General features: G+C 45.6%; 1 protein-coding gene across 1 annotated transcript in view; it reads left to right on the top strand.

Annotated features, from left to right (window-relative positions):
- Positions 1-5678, top strand: part of LOC311141860 (synapsin-2-like) — a gene marked incomplete at both ends in the record, with an annotated part of 29181 nt that extends 23503 nt beyond the window's left edge. Inside the window, one exon of the mRNA XM_084177357.1 lies at positions 5543-5678. Within this exon, the coding sequence (XP_084033483.1) occupies positions 5543-5678 (136 nt within the window). The remainder of the gene's footprint in view (positions 1-5542) is intronic.
- Positions 5679-21210: the final 15532 nt, after the last annotated feature.

The following is a 21210-nucleotide window of genomic DNA, read 5'->3' as shown; positions in this document are numbered from 1 at the left end:
ATAGAAAATATGGCTTTAACAAGCTATTAACAGTCAAAACGTAATGTTATGACTATAACTACTGTTCCCTGAAGGAGGGAAACGAGGCACAACATACTATGGGGAGTTGCACTTTCGCGGATCTACAAAGCCAATGAAATCCGTGCCTCACTGAAAGCACCGCCTCCACAGGTGATAAGCGTGAGGCTCGGATTAATTCCTTCAATTTAATACCACGTTTCACTTTCAATATCTCCTACAGTCAACCCTTTAAACAATGGCCAAGATGCAGCCACACCCCTGGTGGAGTGGGCGCGTACACCGCTAGCTAACCCTTGCCGCTTGCTGCTATATGCCAGTGAGATAGCCTCCGCAATCCAGTGGAAGAGACGCTGCTTAGAGAGTGCCCTGCCGCGAGCTGGATTAGCAAAATAGCCAAAAGCTGGTCACATAACCGGATATCCCGGGTCAGTTCAATGTACATGCATAAAGCTCGCACTGGACACAGGGCATGTAACCGCTGTTGCTCTTCAGAAGCAAAAGGAGGAGGCGAAAAGGGAAATTGCTCAAAGCTAAGGACCTGTAGGATACAGTCATGACTTTCCGGGCGCATTTGGACGCAACGTCACCTTAGAGTCGCCTGGGGCGAATTGAGTACAGGAAGGGTGTACGGATAATGCGTGGAGGTCCCCAACACATTTAGCTGAGGCCAAAGCCATGAGCAATGGGTTTAGTGACCGGCCTGAGACTACGTACACTTTTCAGGACTGCACAACCAGGGATAGCGGCCATGTATGCTGAGAAAGCGGCCATGTACACGTTTAAAGTGGAGAATGCCCACTCCTGCTCGAATGCTCCTGTAGGAACATAAGGATGTCCCTCACAGAGCACTGAAAAGGAACCAGCCCTTTATCTTGGCACCAGACCTCAAACGCTTGCCACTTATACACATACAGCCCTCTTGTGGAGGGCGCCCTTGCGGACTGAATGGTAGCAATAACATTCAGAGGTAAGCCTCTAGCCATCAGATTGGCCCTCTCAGGGGTCAGGCCCATAGGAACCAAATCTCCGGCCTCGCTTTCCAAACCTGCTCGTGTGCATGGGACAAGAGGTTGCTGCACAAAGGGAGTTGCCACAGGTCCCTGCCTAAAAGGCAAATAATCTCCATGAACCAAGGCTGCCTGGGCCAACGGGGAGCCACAAGAATCAATGGTAAGCCCTCCCGGCGCACCCTCTCCAACGTGGGCTGAATCAGAACCACTGGCGGAATGCGTAAAAGAGGGTCCGAAGACACTGGTGTGCCAGAGCTTCCATTCCCAACATGGCACTCGGGTCCCTCATCGAGAAAAATAGACGTCACTGCGCATTTTCTCGTGATGCGTAACGATCTACGTCGGCCCTGTCGAACATCTCCCATATCTGGGCAACCACCCAGGGGTGTCTCGACTCTTGAGAGCCCCCCCGGATAGGTGATCTGCACCCAAGTTGAGGCAACCGTGAACTTGCATCACTCGAAGTAAGAGCAAATGCCCACTGCTCCACAGTAACAGGGAGTGTGCCAAGGTGAGGAGGGGAAGGGACCGAGTCCCACCCTGCCTGTTGATGTATGCCTCCATCGTCTGACCAGCACGTCGTCCCGACAAACACGGGAGGGGGAACCTGAGCGCCACATTGAAGCCATCATCCCTATCAGGCACAGGAACTGGTGAAAACGTACAGTGCGCCCCAACCGAAACTCGGGCAATCAGAGCTGGAACCTGGACACCCTGACAGGGGATAGAAAAGCGCAATTTACGTACGAGTCTAACTTGAGACCCAGGAATGGAATGTGCTACAATGGGGTTAGACAGCTCTTTTTCTGGTTTAACCTACCCATTGGGCAAAAACTGGTTGAATCAACATTGTTTCCACGTCATTTCAAACAACAAATTTGATGTGATAATGTTGAACCAACGTGGGAAAACTGATTCGATTTGAAAAAAGTAATCAACATAAGGGAATTTCGTATTTTTTTCACCCAACTTTTAACCTAAATCCAATAACATGGTGAAATGTTTTGTTGATTTCAGATTAAATTCACATTAGTTGACAACTCAACTAAATCTAAATCAAAACTAGACGTTGAACTGACTTCTGTGCCCAGTAGCGACAGAAAATGGGGCACAAGCCTGGATGTGTGTAACACTGCTTGTTCCCTTGACTCTGCTGCTATCAGCCAATCGTCTAGATAGGCCAACACCCTCAGCCCCTGGCCCCTCATGGGTGCCAGAGCCGCATCCACCACCTTTGAAAAGATGTGAGGCGAGAGGGATAAGCCAAACGGGAGGACCAATAACTCGTAGGCTATCGCCTAGTAATGGAACCTCAGAAACTTTCTGTGACTGAGGCACATGGGCACACGAACGTATGCATCCTTTAGGTTGATGGTGGTGAACCAATCGCCGGGAAGCACGGACCATAACATCCGCTGGTTTGTGAGCATTTTGAACATGCAAACTCTGAGATGCTTGCTAAGGACACATAATTCTAGAACGGGGCGTAAAGTCCAAACCCCTTTCCGGAACCAGGAAATACCGGCTGTACCAGCCGTCCTGGATCTGAAATAGAAACTACTCAAAACAGGCAATAAGGCCTTGGGAACAGTTGATGTGATGACGCCGCAGAAGCATGGGGGACGCGCAACAAATTGTAGCCTGTACCTCAATGTCACTTTTCGCATGATCCAGAGCAACATTGTGCATGCGTGCCATTGGTTGGAACAGATAGCGAGCCTCCCGTCCTTTGCCATCTGAAGGGTCGGGACACCACCTTGTTGACTGTGAGAGATTGGATATTTTTCCCTTTCCTCCACTCTCAACCACCATGTGTCTGAATGTGGAGAAGGGACACTTTTCATTGCACCCACATATGGGAGACGCAACACTATTGACACCCGTGAACACTGTGGAACTTTGGGTGGACACAACTGTGTTTATGTGCCAAGGTTTGCCTGAAACCTGTCCGGTCCACTCTGGGTTTGGGGGCTCCGGCAATCAGTGACATACCCCGATTGTCAGTGCCCCTTGGGGGTACTTCTGTCTTAACGAGCCTCACTCAGGCAGTAAGATGTGTCCCGGTAACCGGCTAGCACCCAGCGCTGGACCGCACGCATTAGAAATAGACCCAGAGGAAAACCACTATCATGAAGGTTATTATACCCACCAGTCATAGGTAGCGGTGCCACAGCACCTTGTAATCCAGCTGGAAAATGGACAGACAGCTCTGAAAAATGGACCCCTTCTGTGGTAATAGACAAGGGCGATTCATAATTTATTATAATTTCCAGGAATGGAACCAATCGCCTATAGAACCCATAACCTGTATCACGAAGCACCTCATAGGGGATAGTAAACTACAGGCAGGAATCAGCAATGAATCCTAGTATGAGCCACCTATTGGGGAGGAGTGCCCCTTTTTGGACAGAGAGCAAATGACCCAACTTATTACTCTCAGCCACGGAGATTGATACGCTCCTTGAACCCCATGGAACATGAGGTAACTGAGGGGGCTTTAAAGTGACATTTCTAAATTGTTCAACTTCATATTCATCATCACCCCAACATCAACATTTGTGAAAATTGCGCGTTTCTGTTTTGTAGTAAAAAAAATTGAGGAAGACATGTGTTTCCAATGACATCATTGGTGTGCATCGTGTGATTTTAACCAATTATGAATAGGCATTGCCTACTAATTGTCTACTAATTGGTTGATGATGTCATTGGAAACACATCTTCCTCTATCTTGTTTACTACAAAACATAGAAACGTGCCATTTTCACATATGTTGATGTTGGGGTGGTGCTGGAGATGCTGAATATGAAGTAGAAAATTTTTGAAATGTCCCTTTAAACATGGACAAGCAAACAAACTTAGTTGTGATTCCGTGACATTGTATAGCCTTGGATGAAGTCCAGTCCCTTATGGACACATGGGGCTCCGGCAATGACGTAACAGTAATGTTTTTGTGGAGGCGCTCACTGGTCGCTCAGACCTGTGCTAAGACCCCTCGCTCTGGGGTTACCCGAGCCAACTTCTCAGAGACTGCTTCCTCATCGGAGGTGCCCGCAAGCCCTGCTTCCTCCACTCTCTCCAACTCCAGGAATTGGAAATATGAATGTGATTGACATACTGCCGGGTGAAAGCTAGTAAGCTTCATTCGCCAGAAATTAAAGCTAAGCAAACTAGCCTCTTTGACTGCAGCACTGTCCATTTAGAATAACCAAGCGACTTCATGATAGATACGTATACTAAACGAGAGCTACCCAAGCAATTCCACCTTTAGGAAACTAGCAGTAGCTAGCTCACCTCGGCAAGTTAGCTAACCCTATGCAGCGCTTGTTAGCTAGCCTGGTCTCAAAAGTCTACGTAGGACCGGAATACAGAGGTGGGACCCAGACCCTTCTGGGAAGAGAGGCAATCGGTAATTAACCAAGGCAGAAACAGGTGGTGGGGGGGATATCCACAGAACCTGGCGCCCTCTCTCTACGAGTAGCCTCCCGTGACTGTCGACAGAGCGCACATGAGCCGGTAGACATTCGTTCCGCAACTCAGACTCAGCCAAGGTACGGACACCCAGGAGAGGAAGTCACTATCGGAAACACCAAGCCCCCTAAAGCGCCGTGGACTAGTATGGGAACAGTGCCAGCCGTCTCTTAGTCTCGCACACAAACTGATTCGAGCGAGGGCAGCCTGAGCATGCACCGAGCCGAGACATACAAGACAACAAACATTAGTATCTTTTAATATACTGGGGCATGGTCACGAACCCGAACCCGGCTTGTTAGTAGTTTCATATGACTTATTTCAATAGCTAGGCCAAGCAATTTGAAGAATAATAAATAGTTCGTGATTAGGAAACTTATGAGAACAAAGTTCAAACTTCAGCACACAACGTCCAGGGGGTGAGCACACTCTACCACTAAGGGACAGTTTAGTTGGCGCAACGTAAGACAGTCTCATGTTCCAATTGTTTGTTTTAGTAGCGTGAATTGTTCCTGTTCACACTGAACTGAAGAGTGGAATAATTGAAGTAATGAATCCGAGTATCACGCTTATCACCTGTGGAAGGCGGGGCTTCCAGTGAGGCGCGGATTTCATTGGCCTTGTCAGGCGTGATTGTAGATCCTTCAACTGAAGTCGTGACAGTGTGACTCCCCATAGTATGTTGTACCAAAGTTGACTGACTGAAAGGGAACTGCAAGCAATTTGTTCAATTACTTTATCTTTGTGCCCTCCAGAGTCCCGAACTAGGAACACTGGTCAAGGGGAGGGGGGAGTGATGAAAAAAGCATGCATTTGCATCCAGATCAATCATTCGGTATACATATCATGTTGAGTTGATCAATGCACTGAATCAGTTATGTAAGGAATGACCATACAAACTGAAGGAACTCTGTCTATCCCCTATGTATGTTCTCTCTCTTTCTTTCTCCAGCCATGCCCTACACTTCTTAGCATTACATGGGTTTGCTGCATGACTTTAATAGCCTCTTCCTCTCCTCTATTGCCATTTCCTCTCTTTATAGCAAATCCCAGTCTCTTACCAATGCCTTCAACATTCCAGAAACCCCAGAGCCACGGACCAGCCTTAGCCAGGATGAAGTGAAGGCTGAGACCATACGCAACCTACGCAAATCTTTTGCCAGTCTCTTCTCAGACTGAGAGATGGAGTAAGCCCCCTCCTACGCCGACAGAACGACAGACAGACTGAAAGGCAGACCCTTCCCCTCCCTCAACACACAAAGGACCAATAGGACTAACACCTCCCTATCATGGACATTGATGTACATTGATGTGAAAATGCACATATAAAACATCCATTGCCTATTATAATACACTGCCTGTATAATACAGATATAGGATCTTAATTTGACCAGTATTGTCTCAGCAAAATAATCCTGCAGCAACAGGATTTGAACATTTAGTCCATAATGTTGCTTGATCGATGGTTAGGCTGTTAGCTGGCCAAAATTAGGCTACGTGAAAAATGCAATACTGTTAATATAACCGTGTGTTAGTGCAGGTTTTCGGTACATTGGCCGAGTGGCGCAGTGGTTTAAGGCACTGCATAGCAGTGCTAGCTGTGCAACTAGAGATCCTGGTTCGAATCCAGGCCGTGACCGGGAGACCCATGGGGCGGCGCACAATTGGCCCAGCGTCGTCCAGGGTAGGGGAGGGAATGGCCGGCAGGGATGTAGCTCAGTTGGTAGAGCATGGCGTTTGCAACGCCAGGGTTGTGGGTTCGATTCCCATGGGGGGCCAGTATGAAAAAAATAATGTATGCACTCACTAACTGTAAGTCGCTCTGGATAAGAGCGTCTGCTAAATGACTAAAATGTAAATCACAAAGCTTATCTGCATTTCCTGTGGTGCAGGAGAATTCTCTGCAACAAAAGAGTGATCAAATTAAAATCCTACATCTGTATATTTGAAGATCACAGATAGCCCACTTCATTTCAACGAGAAAAATCTACGAGATGACGTTGAATCAATATGGAAAACTGATTGGATTTACAAAAAGTAATCAACGTAAGGGCATTTTGTCTTTTTTCACCCAACTTTTAGCTTAAATCCAATTACATGAAAACTCAACCAAATGTAAATCAAAACTAGACGTTGAACTGACATCTGTGCCCAGTGGGAGGTTTGTTGCTGTCAGTCTGAAACATTCCCGATCACCTTCACATTCCAAATGATTCCTGCAAACACACACACACACGTCTCTTGTTGCACGTGTGTTTAGATTTCAGAAAAAAGTCAGGGTGAAGATTCTTACCCCATCACTCATCAGTCTCTTTATAAATGGTGTTGTTATATATTACAATTCAGTAGGTGGCCTATGCTACTACAGTTTTTATGTATTGGGAGATATATACTTGGTCACGATTTGATCGTTTGGAATTGTTTTTATGCTAGTATACTGGAAACAATACACTGGTAATCATCATGATAGTGTTCCCAACTGTGACGAGTACTGAGGATACGAAGAGGCAGGACGCAGACGCAGGAATTAACAAGGTCAAGGTTTACTCAAACAATGACAAAGAGAATTAACAAATATAGAGTACATGACACGAAGCAAAACAATCACACACAATATCCTACAGAACAGTCCAGGGCTAAATAGGGGTGTGATGAGATGATGAGGTGCAGGTGCGCTGGAGGTGATTAGGGTGCGTTGGGTTTCCATTCCGGTGTTGCCGAGGTGGTGCGCTCAGACCGGTGGCTCAGTAGACCGGCGAATCAGAGCGCCGGAGGGGAGCAACAGGAGGAGACGTGACACCAACACTACAGCTGTTTGAGCTGCCCTTTCATTCTATGTTATGTTTTTTTAGATGCATGTCAATAAAGGAGATATGGTTGCAATTTCAACCACTCACATCGCCGCTTGTAACTGTGTTGTCACATGTAATTAGCTAGAGTAGTTAGCATAGCAAAAGGATGTGTTGTTTTTGTGAGAATGCCATTGCTGCCTCCCTCTCCCTTCTTCTGTTAGATTAAGACAAAATCTCAATAGCTCTCAACTTGGAAAACATGCCTTACACAGACACAAAGTTCAGTCAGATAGTATTGTCTCAGGGATGTTCTGGTAAGTGACACAAGCGTGTCGGGGTCAGGTCTTCCATAAGTTTGAGCTACTGCAAATGAAAGCATGTGTTTTTATTGAGGTAGAAAGTATTTGTTCTTTCAAATGTATTTGCACATGAAATATAACAAAATCATACTTGAATACATAAGACATGAGTCAAGCGATATTTTTGAGATTTTAATGTCAGTTTGTCAGATTGTAGAGACACAGCCAGCTCAGTGCTCTATTTTACCAGCCATCACAAGGGCCTGGGATGCTGCTGTCTCTGTGAGTGGAAAGTGTCTGGGTGCCTGTCCAGTCTGGCTCCCAGCAGGGTCACAGCTTGTGAGCAAGGAGCCTAGTCCAAATAAATGCTCAGCCAAAGAATGTACCATGGGTCATCTAGGCAGTGTAAAATAAATGTACTGGTATGTCCCCTGTGGGATTTACAGTACCACTGCAGTATACTTCTGTTTGATTTTCTACACCTAATACTTTCTCCCCAAAACATCAATGACTTATTTGATCATTGGTCAGAAAATAATCCCTACATATTCCCTGAGCCCATGGCTGAAACCTTCTGTTTCTAGGGCACTGAATATGTCTTCCAAAAAGAGTATGTTCCATGTCAACCAGGCAATATGTGTTTTGGAGCTAATTCGGAAAGTCCCAATCTCCCTGCAGAACCCCTCTGCTTCCTCTGCGCATTGGCCCTTTGTGTATCCACAGTGACCCCTTGTGATAAATTGTGCATAAACGTGTAAATGTTGTTTTGTAAAACCAAATAGAAGTGTTGTACAGATAGTGACCTACGAATGATGCAGATTCGTCAAGTTTCCCTCCTGCTGCTGTCTGTACTTGTTGATATTATGTGCAATTAATTCTTGTGGATTTTGGTTGATAATTTTTGGCATTTCTATCATTTTTCTGGTGGGGTGGGTAGGAATTAAGCCCTTTTTCATTACTGGCATTCACAGTCATGAATTATGCATTATTTCTACTTTTTGAAAAAGCTTTTTTATCTTAGTTTCTCTTGTATTCAGGATTATATGTCTAAGTTTGAAAATGTCTATTACACTTCTTATCATGGGACTCAATGGAAATCATAACTCAGCAAACAGAATTGTCAGGGTATACCGTTGAATGAATGGATCAGAGAAACCTCAAATGATACCTGCTACAAAAAAATTACTTGACTGGATGAACACTTGATTGTTTTACTCAGCTCTCTGCTTCTGCTTGTAACAGAGAACATCCATCAGAGAACATCATAGCTGTGTTTGGAGTTATAATCCTCCTGTGGATGTCGTGATAATTGAAACAATCTTTTTGAATCCTGTTTGTTGATATTCATAGACGTGTGTTGAAATGTTTCTTTCGTTTACATTCTTTTTGATGGATATATTTGAATGTATGTTTACAATTTGTATGCCTTTTTTCTTTGCTTAAGTAGTTTTCCTAAATGCAGATGTAAGTATTTTTTATTTAAAAAAGGTTTTATGTGTTATCTGCACTATGAATTTCTGTGAAATTGATGGTCAATATTGATGCCTGCCAGATGTATAAAACAAGAAATCTATATGTATCTAAAATAGACAAAAATGATAAATATTACATATATTGTAAATCATGGTGGAGTATTCAAATACATGTAGAAAAGTATATTTGATGTTATTTTGATGTTATTTGCGATGTACCTGAATAATTATGCTATCAACATGTGCACATATTCAATAAAGTTCAAGACCATTCAAGACCATTTGTAACAATGATGAACCATTGTCTTCATAATATTCAAATGATGAATGATTCAGATAAAAAATTACTTACCATTCTGAGTAGATATGATGACAGCAAGCCCAGTGCAAAACTGTGAATGGCCAATGGCTAATTTCCTCTTGTGGAGTTGTAGAAGAGCTATTCCATACATAAGGTTTTACTCGATAACATGAGGTCGAACAACTGTCATATTATGCTTTATTGGTGTAAAAAGGTTTAGCTCTACCAATGTGACCACAAGGTGGTGCAGGGTTGCAGTCTGACTGACCAGACTGACCAACCAGCTGGAGACTCAAAGGCCTCTACAGTATACTTTACTGTGAACTTTATCACATCACAACTACCAATGCACCAAAATGAGATCCGAGCTTGGGATACTGTAGAGGGGAGTGACCTAAATTGTATTTTCTGATGATGTCTTTCTTATCATATTGCTGTAAGGACAGATATAATGTTTTAATGCTTGGAGAACATGTAATAAGAGCTACAGAGATACAGCATATTATACCTAGGCCCCTGTGTTTTGCGTGATCATGTGACATGACTGGATTTGAACCTTTATTTAAAGCTTTTTCATCAAACTGTCCCCTTTTCATTTTATGTCAGATGGTCCAGCACCATCCTCAGACAATTGCTTGACTTTTTGGTATAATTCTTATTTCTGGATAAGGCTTAAACAGGATAAAAGCATGTTATGATTCCACAAAACACAGGGCCCTAATTATACAACAGGTGTGAGCCACCTTAAAAGGAATGAGAAGTCAGAGTAGTCACATTGAGATTTATATTATTTTTCAAGTGAGCCCTGGCAGTAACAACAGAGCTATAGAGTAGATTATAAATGTCTGGTAATCTTTTAAGATTGTACCCTACTTTCATGCATAATATGCCAGCTATGCAAAAGGGATAATGAATGTGGTATGAGGTGGAAAGATCTGGTGAATAAGATTTAGTGCCAGTATTAGTACAAAATACTTTTTTTTCAGTGCAACAAATGTGTTAATTCAAGGTTTATATACAGTACAACAAGCAAACACACAAGCCCTGTAGTGTCAATAAAAACTACTTGTTACTGTTGGAACTATTCTACCAGACAAAAGCAGCATCTACCCCATCCAGCCAAAGAGATACAGAGGAGATTGTTATTACTCCTTCCCCGTCTTGGTCTCTGTACTCTCGACAGAGGGTTTGCTTCATAGCCCAACATCATTTTTTGTTTGCTTGTTTGTTTTTAGCTTTATGTTGTATATTAATAATCTAAGTATGCTATCCCAACCATAAATCTTCTGAAATATCTGATGACATTTTACATTTAAATTTTAGTCCTATAGAGACCTTCATCTAGACAGTGATGAGATGATTTCATGTTGAACAAGTATGCACTTGCACAAAATCACTCTCTGATCTCCTGGCATACAAATGGCTTAGTGTCGTTTCCTGCTACCCCGCCACATCTCGAGTTGATATGATATGACATGAGAATCGCACTGACAACCACTGACAACCCCATGATCTAGAGTGGAGGTGAAATGACAGTGACATATGAGATGTTGTCAATCTGTCAGAAGGAAGAAAAGTGTTTTAATATGACAAAATAACACACATTCCAATGCAACTTTGTGTATTAGTTAAAGGAGCAAATACAGCAAACATATTTAAAAGCTATTAGGAAGTAGTTCAGGTCTACAGCTCCACACAAGCCCTGACTGGTACTGTTAGTCTGCCATGCAGTGTTTAGCTCTCATTATCTTGCTTGAGATTAATAAAGGATTTAATAAAGGATTGGGACATCTTTGTGATAACATTAGCCTTGCATTGTCACCGACAGGGAGGGAGGGAGATGGCAGAGATGGGGGGGGGGGGGGGGGTCCCCTGATGTCTCTTTCTCTCACTGAACAGAGATATTTCTAGAGCTGACCTACTTAAACAGCCCTGAGACGCCGTGAGCACAGGTGCATCTGGTTCTGACTGTCTGATACCCAGACAGACACAATAATTAGCAGGATTCACATGATAAGAATAGAACATGACAACCTCAAACAGCACAGCTCATCATCTGACATATCACATTAGGGAATGACTGATGGCTGGGCATATTTTACAAGACTTTACAGTAATGAAATGGGAAATTCAGTCAACACTATGAAGTGTTCACGATCGTATTTAGGGAGATAAGCTGTCACGGTATGCTAACTCAGTTCTTGTTGAAATAAAAAACACTCTGAAAGTAAATCTGGAGATTTGCTAGTATTTTGCAAGTAGAGCGATTGCATTTTTGGTCAGCTGTGAAAAGAAAAACAAATGTTGATCTCATAAGTTGTGATTGCTTTTTTCATTCTTCAACCATGTAGGCCTATCTTAGGCTTGTACAGTCACTTTGTTGAGGTGGTTTCAACACTGATGGGAGCTGTCCTATGGTGGACGGCAGAGCCATAGCATAATTACAAAGAGCTCATTGATTCTATTAACTGAAGCACTGAAGAATTGTTGTCTGTCAAGTCATGAAAGGCCTTTTTAACAGCACGGCATTAATTACCTCCTATTGCAACCTTACTCTTCAAAAATAAATAAACAAATTACTAAATGTGTCATCTAAAAGCTCTGATTACCTTTAAGTTAAACTTCACATGACAATGCATTTCTCTGTGTCTTAGAATCCATTAGGCTCAGAATTTGGCCAACATACATAATTTTCTAGAAGAGGAAAGTCACTAGTTTTCATGGGTGTTCTTCAAATGATGGTCTGGGTCATGTTTGCACACATGGTCTAAGCCCACTGAGTCTCCCTGGCCAACATGACAGATGATGAAGAATGAGAGACTGAAGTGTGTGGCACAGATTTAATTAAACCGCTCCCCAGGATGTCTCTCTGCCACTCAGGAGACTAGCAGAGAAGAGTTTCTGTTTGCAGAATGCAGTAGCAAATAGTATTGTCTATTCTTGAATTGACAATACGAGCAGTATACAGTATGCCCTAAAGACTGCTTTGAGGATCTGCTCTAAGGGTCTGGTTGGTAGGCTTCATCCAGTTTGTAATTATACCGTATGGTTCCATAATATTCCCCTTACTGCACAGCATCCGGCATAATATAAACCTCTCATTGGTCACTCTTGATAATACGGAATGGATGGGGAAGTGATTGGATTTTGTTTACCTCATTGCATCCAAAAATTAGGTAGAACGCTTTACCCCCTGGATCTAATCTACAGTGCACTCACAGACTGTTACATATTTACAAGCAATTTCACCTTCATTCATCTCCGGATTCTGAAGTAAATTTTTATGGTCTCCATGGGCGGCTCCCATCAGCACTTTACTTCATTCGCTTTGAAATCAATTCAGCCTTTTTTTTGCTCCTACTCAATATGGGTTACCATGGATACTGCTCCCAACTATTAGCAAGCTTCATGCATTTGTTTATTTCTTGGTGTGGTATATACTGTATACAGTGAGGGAAAAAAGTATTTGATCCCCTGCTGATTTTGTAAGTTTGCCCACTGACAAAGAAATTATCAGTCTATAATTTTAATGGTAGGTTTATTTTAATAGTGAGAGACAGAATAACAACAACATTGATTTGCATTTTAATGAGGGAAATAAGTATTTGACCCCCTCTCAATCAGAAAGATTTCTGGATCCCAGGTGTCTTTTATACAGGTAACGAGCTGAGATTAGGAGCACACTCTTAAAGGGAGTGCTCCTAATCTCAGTTTGTTACCTGTATAAAAACACACCTGTCCACAGAAGCAATCAATCAATCAGATTCCAATCTCTCCACCATGGCCAAGACCAAAGAGCTCTCCAAGGATGTCAGGGACAAGATTGTAGACCTACACAAGGCTGGAATGGGCTACAAGACCATCGCCAAGCAGCTTGGTGAGAAGGTGACAACAGTTGGTGCGATTATTCGCAAATGGAAGAAACCCAAAAGAACTGTCAAACTCCCTCGGCCTGGGGCTCCATACAAGATCTCACCTCGTGGAGTTGCAATGATCATGAGAACGGTGAGGAATCAGCCCAGAACTACACGGGAGGATCTTGTCAATGATCTCACGGCAGCTGGGACCATAGTCACCAAGAAAACAATTGGTAACACACTACGCCGTGAAGGACTGAAATCCTGCAGCGCCCGCAAGGTCCCCCTGCTCAAGAAAGCACATATACAGGGCCGTCTGAAGTTTGCCAATGAACATCTGAATGATTCAGAGGAGAACTGGGTGAAAGTGTTGTGGTCAGATGAGACCAAAATGGAGCTCTTTGGCATCAACTCAACTCGCCTTCTTTGGAGAAGGAATGCTGCCTATGACCCCAAGAACACCATCCCCACCATCAAACATGGAGGTGGAAACATTATGCTTTGGGGGTGCTTTTCTGCTAAGGGGACAGGACAACTTCACCGCATCAAAGGGACGATGGATGGGGCCATGTACCGTCAAATCTTGGGTGAGAACCTCCTTCCCTCAGCCAGGGCATTGAAAATGGGTCGTGGATGGGTATTCCACCATGACAATGACCCAAAACACACGGCCAAGGCAACAAAGGAGTAGCTCAAGAAGAAGCATATTAAGGTCCTGGTGTGGCCTAGCCAGTCTCCAGACCTTAATCCCATAGAAAATCTGTGGAGGGAGCTGTAGGTTCGAGTTGCCAAACGTCAGGCTCGAAACCTTAATGACTTGGAGAAGATCTGCAAAGAGGAGTGGGACAAAATCCCTCCTGAGATGTGTGCAAACCTGGTGGCCAACTATAAGAAACGTCTGACCTCTGTGATTGCTAAGTCATGTTTTGCAGAGGGGTCAAATACTTATTTCCCTAATTAAAATGCAAATCAATTTATAACATTTTTGACATGCGTTTTTCTGGATTTTGTTGTTGTTATTCTGTCTCTCACTGTTCAAATAAACCTACCATTAAAATTATAGACTGATCATGTCTTTGTCAGTGGGCAAACGTACAAAATCAGCAGGGGATCAAATACTTTTTTCCCTCACTGTATCTCTCCAAACTACAAAACATAAATGTGTCACATTCGTTGTGTACAGGATTGGACCAAGGTGCAGCGTGGAATGCATACATGTTTATTGACAAAGTTAACACACAACAAAACAACAAAAGCACGTAACGTGAAGCTCACAATGGCTACACACAAACAAGCCAAACAAGAGTCAAGATCCCACAACATAGGTAGGCAAAATGGCTACCTAAGTATGATGATCCCCAATCAGAGACAACGATCGACAGCTGCCTCTGATTGGGAACCACACCCGGCCAACATAGATCTACAAACATAGAATGTACACATAGAAATTCACACCCTGACCAAACCAACTAAAGAAAACCGGGCTCTCAAGGCCAGGGCGTGACAGTACCCCCCTACAAAGGTGCGTACTCCGGCCGCACCAACCTGACTCATTAGGAGAGGGTCCGGGTGGGCATTCAGCCTCAGTGGCGGCTCCGGCTCCGGGCGTGACGTCCTCTCCCTTACTGCCTCCCCGTTACACCCCTGGTCCGGTCTCGACCTCGGCGCGATGCTTCCCCTCTCAGTCCTCCCACGATGCACCAAGCCCTGTCTGGACCCTGGTGTGGGAGGCCCCGACCCTGGAGAGGGGCTGACGTCTGGGCCTGGACAAGCAATCCCCCCGCGATGCACCAAGCCCTGTCTGGACCCTGGTGTGGGAGGCCCCGACCCTGGAGAGGGGTTGACGTCTGGTTCTGGAATGGAGCCGCTGACAGGAGCTGAACTGGACCCCGGTGGAGCGGACTGCTCTGGCTCTGGACTGGAGCAGCTGACCAGAGCTGGACTGGGCACCGGTGGAGCGGACTGCTCTGGCACTGGAGTGGAGCAGCTGACCGGAGCTGGACTAGGCACCGGTGGAGCGGACTGCTCTGGCACTGGAGTGGAGCAGCTGACCGGAGCTGGACTGGGCACCGGTGGAGCGGACTGTTCTGGCACTGGAGTGGAGCAGCTGACCGGAGCTGGACTGGGCACCGGTGGAGCTGACTGCTCTGGCACTGGAGTGGAGCAGCTGACCGGAGCTGGACTAGACACTGGTGGAGCGGACTGCTCTGGCACCAGCTGTACCGGGCTGGGGACACGCACCACTGGTCTGGTGCAAGGTACAGGCATGGGCCGCACCGGGCTGGGAACACGCACCACTGGTCTGGTGCGAGGAGCAGGCACGGGCCATGCCAGACTGGAGACACGCACCACTGGTTTGGTGCGAGGAGCAGGCACGGGGCGTACCGGGCTGGCGACACGCACCACTGGTTTGGTGCGAGGAGCAGGCACAGGCTGTGCCGGACTGGGAACACTCACCACTGGTTTGGTGCGAGGAGCAGGTACGGGCCGTACCGGATTGGATACACGCACCACTAGTTTGGTGCGGGGAGCAGGTACAGGGCGTACTGGGCTGGAGACACGCACCACTGGTTTGGTGCGGGGAGCAGGCACGGGCCGTACCGGACTGGATACACACACCACTAGTTTGGTGCAGGGAGCAGGTATGGGCCGTACCGGACTGGATACATGCACCACTGGTTTGGTGCGGGGAGCAGGCACGGGCCGTACCGGACTGGAGACACGCACCACTGGTTTGGTGCGAGGAGCAGGTATGGGGCGTATCGGTCTGGGGAGGCGCACTGGTAACCCAGTGCGTAGAACCAGAGCAGGATATACTGGACCGTGGAGGCGCACTGGAGGTCTGGAGTGTAAAGCTGGCACAACCCATCCTGGCTGGATGCCCACTTTCGCACGGTACGTGCGGGGCGCTGGCACAGGACGCACTGGGCTGTGAAGGCGCACGCTTCTTACAGCGAGTACGGGGAGTTGGCTCTGTTAAACCTGGCTCCGCCAGCCTCTGCTCTAAGGCCCGAGCTCTCTGCTGCTTGAGGGTTAACTCCTCTCTCAGCTCCTCCTGTTGCCTGGCCAGCTCCTCTCTCCGTGCACCCACTAATTCCTTCTCCCTTTGGGCCTCCTGCAGCGCCTCCTTCTGAAGTGAGAGCTCCTGCTCCCTCTTCTCTAACAGCCCCCGTAATATGGTGGCCTCCTCTCTCATACTGCTGGTCCGCAGGTCTTGGAGGACCTCTACAATAGCGGCCTCCTCCTCCACAGTCAGCCCTTTCACGGCCTCCTGCTGCTTCGTCGACCACCCCATGTGCCCCCCCCAATTTTTTTTCTTGGGGTTGCCTCTCGGGTCTCCTTCGTCGTTTCGCATTTTGGAGTCACCGTCGATCCGGACTCCAGCCCTCCTCCATTACCTCACCGTAACGGACGGATTCCTCCTCAGTAATTTTCCCCCAACCGAGGAGGACATCTACCAATGTTGCTTCCCGTTGTGTCCAGGGTGTTTGCTCCTTCTGGGCACGCTGCTTGGTCCGTTGGTGGTGGGATCTTCTGTCACGTTCTTTGAGTACAGGATTGGACCAAGGTGCAGCATGGAATACATACATGTTTTTTCACGAAGTTAACACACGACAAAACAACAAAAGCAACGTAACGTGAAGCTCACAATGGCTACACACAAACAAGCCAAACAAGAGTCAAGATCCCACAACATAGGTAGGCAAAATGGCTACCTAAGTATGATCCCCAATCAGAGACAACGATCGACAGCTGCCTCTGATTGGGAACCACACCCGGCCAACATAGATCTACAAACATAGAATGTACACATAGAAATTCACACCCTGACCAAACCAACTAAAGAAAACTCATTTTGTCAGGCCAGGGCGTGACAAAATGCAATAAACTGTTGTTGATGTTAACATGTAGCATACACTACCGTTCATTAGTTTGTCCATTAAAATAACATCAAATTGATTTGATCAATCATTTTAAAAGGCTAATTGATCATTAGAAAACCCTTTCGCAATTATGTTAGCACAACTGAAAACTGTTGTGCTGATTAAAGAAGCAATAAAACTGGCCTTCTTGAGACTAGTTGAGTATCTGGAGCATCAGCAATTTTGGGTTAGATTACAGGCTCGAAATTGCCAGAAACAAATAACTTTCTTCTGAAACTCGTCAGTCTATTCTTGTTCTGAGAAATTAAGGCTATTCCATGCGAGAAATTGCCAAGAAACTGAAGATCTCGTACAACGTTGTGTACTACTCCCTTCACAGAAAAGCGCAAACTGGCTCTAACCAGAATACAAAGAGGACTGGGAGGCCCCGGTGCACAACTGAGCAAGAGGACAAATACATTAGAGTGTCTAGTTTGAGAAACAGACGCCACACAGGTCCTCAACTGGCAGCTTCAGTAAATAGTACCCGCAAAACACCAGTCTCAACGTCGACAGTGAAGAGGCGACTCCGGGATGCTGACCTTCTAGGCAGAAGGACAACCATCTTTGCATCACTCCAACAATCAGGCTTTTATGGTAGAGTGGCCAGACGGAAGCCACTCCTCAGTAAAAGGCACATGACAGCCCGCTTGGAGTTTGCCAAAAGGCACCTAAAGGACCCTCAGACCACGAGAAACAAGATTCTCTAGTTTGATGAAACCAAGATTGAACCCTTTGGCCTGAATGCTAAGCGTCACGTCTGGAGGAAACCTGGCACCATCCCTACGGTGAAGCGTGGTGGCAGCATCATGCTGTGGGGATGTTTTTCAGTGGCAGGAACTGGGAGACTAGTCAGGATCAAGGGAAAGATGAACGGAGCAAAGTACAGAGAGATTCTTGATGAAAACCTGCTCCAGAGCGCTCAGGACCTCAGACTGGGGTGAAGGTTCACCTTCCATCAGGATCTCCCTAAGCAAACAGCTAAGACAACGCAGGAGTGGCTTCGGGACAAGTCTCTGAATGTCCTTGAGTGGCCCAGCCAGAGTCCGGACTTGAACCCGAGCAAACATCTCTGAGAGACCTGAAAATAGCTGTGCAGCGACGCTCCCCATCCAACCTTACAGAGCTTGAAAGGATCTGCAGAGAAGAATGGGAGAAACTCCCCAAATACAGGTGTGCCAAGCTTGTAGCGCCAAAGGTGCTTCAACAAGGTACTGAGTAAAGGGTCTGAATACTTATGTAAATGTGATATATTTCAGTTTTATTTTTATTACTTTTTCTCAAAATCTGTTTTTGCTTTGTCATTATGGGGTATTGTGTGGGAAAAAAACAATTTAATCAATTTTATAATAGGGCTTTAACATTACAAAATGTGGAAAAAGTCAAGTGGTCTGAATACTTTCCGAATGCACTCTAAGAACATCTCTGCTAGACTAAATCCCTTTGCATTTCATCACCATACAAAATGCCTAAGAAAATTCAGGGCGATGAGGATAAAAGAGACAAAGGTGCCAAAGGGTCAGAAACTCAGCGGATTTAATAGTTTATAATGTTTGTCACTCATGAAAAAGCCCAATCATCCTGTCTGCATATGAGCCAGCCTGACTCACTCCACTCCAGGCCTGACCACAGGCTGTGTCAGGGTGGGGGCTTCAGCTCCCTAATAGTCAGAAGACTTAACACTACTGCACTCTTGTCTAAATCCTCACCCCATAATCATGGACCATTTGAGCCCAGAGGCTGGTGCCCCATTGCAGCGTGGTTGCTCAGGTCTGTTTGGGCAAAGCAGATGGATATATGAGCCTTAGAGTGGTTTAGTTTAATTTGTTGACTTTTTAATCCTCTCAGTCTTGACCAATGGATTTAGTGAAAGACTCTCCAAAGGATTCCTCAGATTCACAACACTGTTCTTCACTCAATCCCTAGAGTCTCAGCTTTGGGTAAAGCCTGGCCTGATTTAAAACATCTACATATTTTACAATGAACTTCCATGGACTGTAAGAATTCTTAGAAACCACACATACAGTAATAAAAAAAAAATCCACACATAATTCAAGGCCCAAGACTGTGCACTGTATGTAAAATATTCACCACCAAGGGGAGCACAGACAACATCTTGAGATTCCCTGGAGAATTTCCCTCGAAACATTCAAACTGAATATGTTTTTTTTACAAGCACATAGGCTTACATTTACTCCCAACAACCCCCTCATTTTTCTTTTCTTTTTACTCCAAGGTGAAAGACTTTGCTTTTGATGGGCTGCTGAATCTGCTATTATTGGCTGGGAATATTGTAAAGAATGGGTCTGAATGCCTTTGAGAGATGTAGTTTCTTATATAATTGTATAACAATCTATAGTGGATACAGAAATGTCCATGTAAGTGTAACAGATGTCCCACGAAGACAAGAAGACTGGTCTCGACACCAGTGTAACAGGTGTGGCGGTCCCAGTTGATCAGTAGTTTATTTTCTGACGATAGACACAAGGGAGCACATTAGATGTGTAGGACAACTGTATGTTGATGGCTGTAGATTCGCAATTCGTCGCTTGCATGTCAATATCAGACAATATCATAACAATGACAAAGATAGAACAAAATACAATAAATGTAAGTATCTGAAGATAGACACAAGGAAGCACATTAGATGTGCACAACAACAGTATGTTCATGGCTGTAGATCCGTGATTAGTCTGTTAGCATAGAAATAACTGTGAATTAGCAGGGGATTATGTGACCATTTCATCTCGAGCATGCTAGCTAACTCGCTCTTACAGCAATAACATACAACAGCATTTACATTTACATTTGTGGTCGTCTGTAGCTCATCTGGTAGAGCTCGGCGCTTGTAACGCCAGGCTAGTGGGTTCGATCCCCGGGACCACCCATACACAAAAATGTATGCATGCATGACTGTAAGTCGCTTTGGATAAAAGCGTCTGCTAAATGGCATATTATTTATTATTATTACATTTACATCATTTAGCAGACGCTCTTATCCAGAGCGAATTACAAATTGGTGCATTCAACTTATGATAGCCAGTGGGACAACCACCTTTAAAAAAAAAATAAAAAATTAATGGGGGGTGGGGGAAGAAGGATTACTTTATACCATTCCAGGTTTTCCTTAAAGAAGTAGGGTTTCAAGTGTCTCCAGAAGGTGGTCAGTGACTCCGCTGTCCTGGCGTCGTGGGGGAGCTTGTTCCACCATTGGGGTGCCAGAGCAGCGAATAGCTTTGACTGGGCTGAGTGGGAACTGTGCTTCCGTAGAGGTAGGGGAGCTAGCAGGCCAGAGGTGGATGAACATAGTGCCCTCGTTTGGGTGTAGGGTCTGATCAGAGCCTGAAGGTAAGGAGGTGCCGTTCCCCTCACAGCTCCGTAGGCAAGCACCATGGTCTTGTAGTAAATGCGAGCCTCAACTGGAAGCCAGTGGAGTGTGCGGAGGAGCGGGTGACATGAGAGAACTTGGGAAGGTTGAACACCAGACAGGCTGCAGCGTTCTGGATAAGTTGAAGAAGTTTAATGGCACAGGCAGGGAGCCCAGCCAACAGCGAGTTGCAGTAATCCAGGCGGGAGATGACAAGTGCCTGGATTAGGACCTGTGCCGCTTCCTGTGTAAAGTAGGGTCGTACTCTGCGAATGTTGTAGAGCATGAACCTGCAGGATCGGGTCACCACTTTGATGTTAGCGGAGAACGACAGGGTATTATCCAGGGTCACGCCAAGGTTCTTCGCACTCTAGGAGGAGGACACAATGGAGTTGTCAACCGTGATGGCGAGATCATGGAGCGGGCAGTCCTTCCCCGGGAGGAAGAGCAGCTCCGTCTTGCCGAGGTTCAGCTTAAGGTGGTGATCCGACATCCACACTGATATTTCTGCCAGACATGCAGAGATGCGATTCGCCACCTGGTTATCAGAAGGGGGAAAGGAGAAAATTAATTGTGTGTCATCTGCGTAGCAATGATAGGAGAGACCATGTGAGGATATGACAGAGCCAAGTGACTTGGTGTATAGAGAGAATAGGAGAGGGCCTAGAACTGAGCCCTGGGAGACACCAGTGGTGAGAGC

The sequence above is a fragment of the Coregonus lavaretus genome (assembly GCF_964263955.1).
Source record: "Coregonus lavaretus genome assembly, chromosome: 14".
Classification (NCBI taxonomy): Eukaryota; Metazoa; Chordata; class Actinopteri; order Salmoniformes; family Salmonidae; genus Coregonus; species Coregonus lavaretus.
The sequence above is the reverse complement of the archived record's forward strand: the minus strand, read 5'-3'. Positions and strand labels throughout refer to the sequence as shown.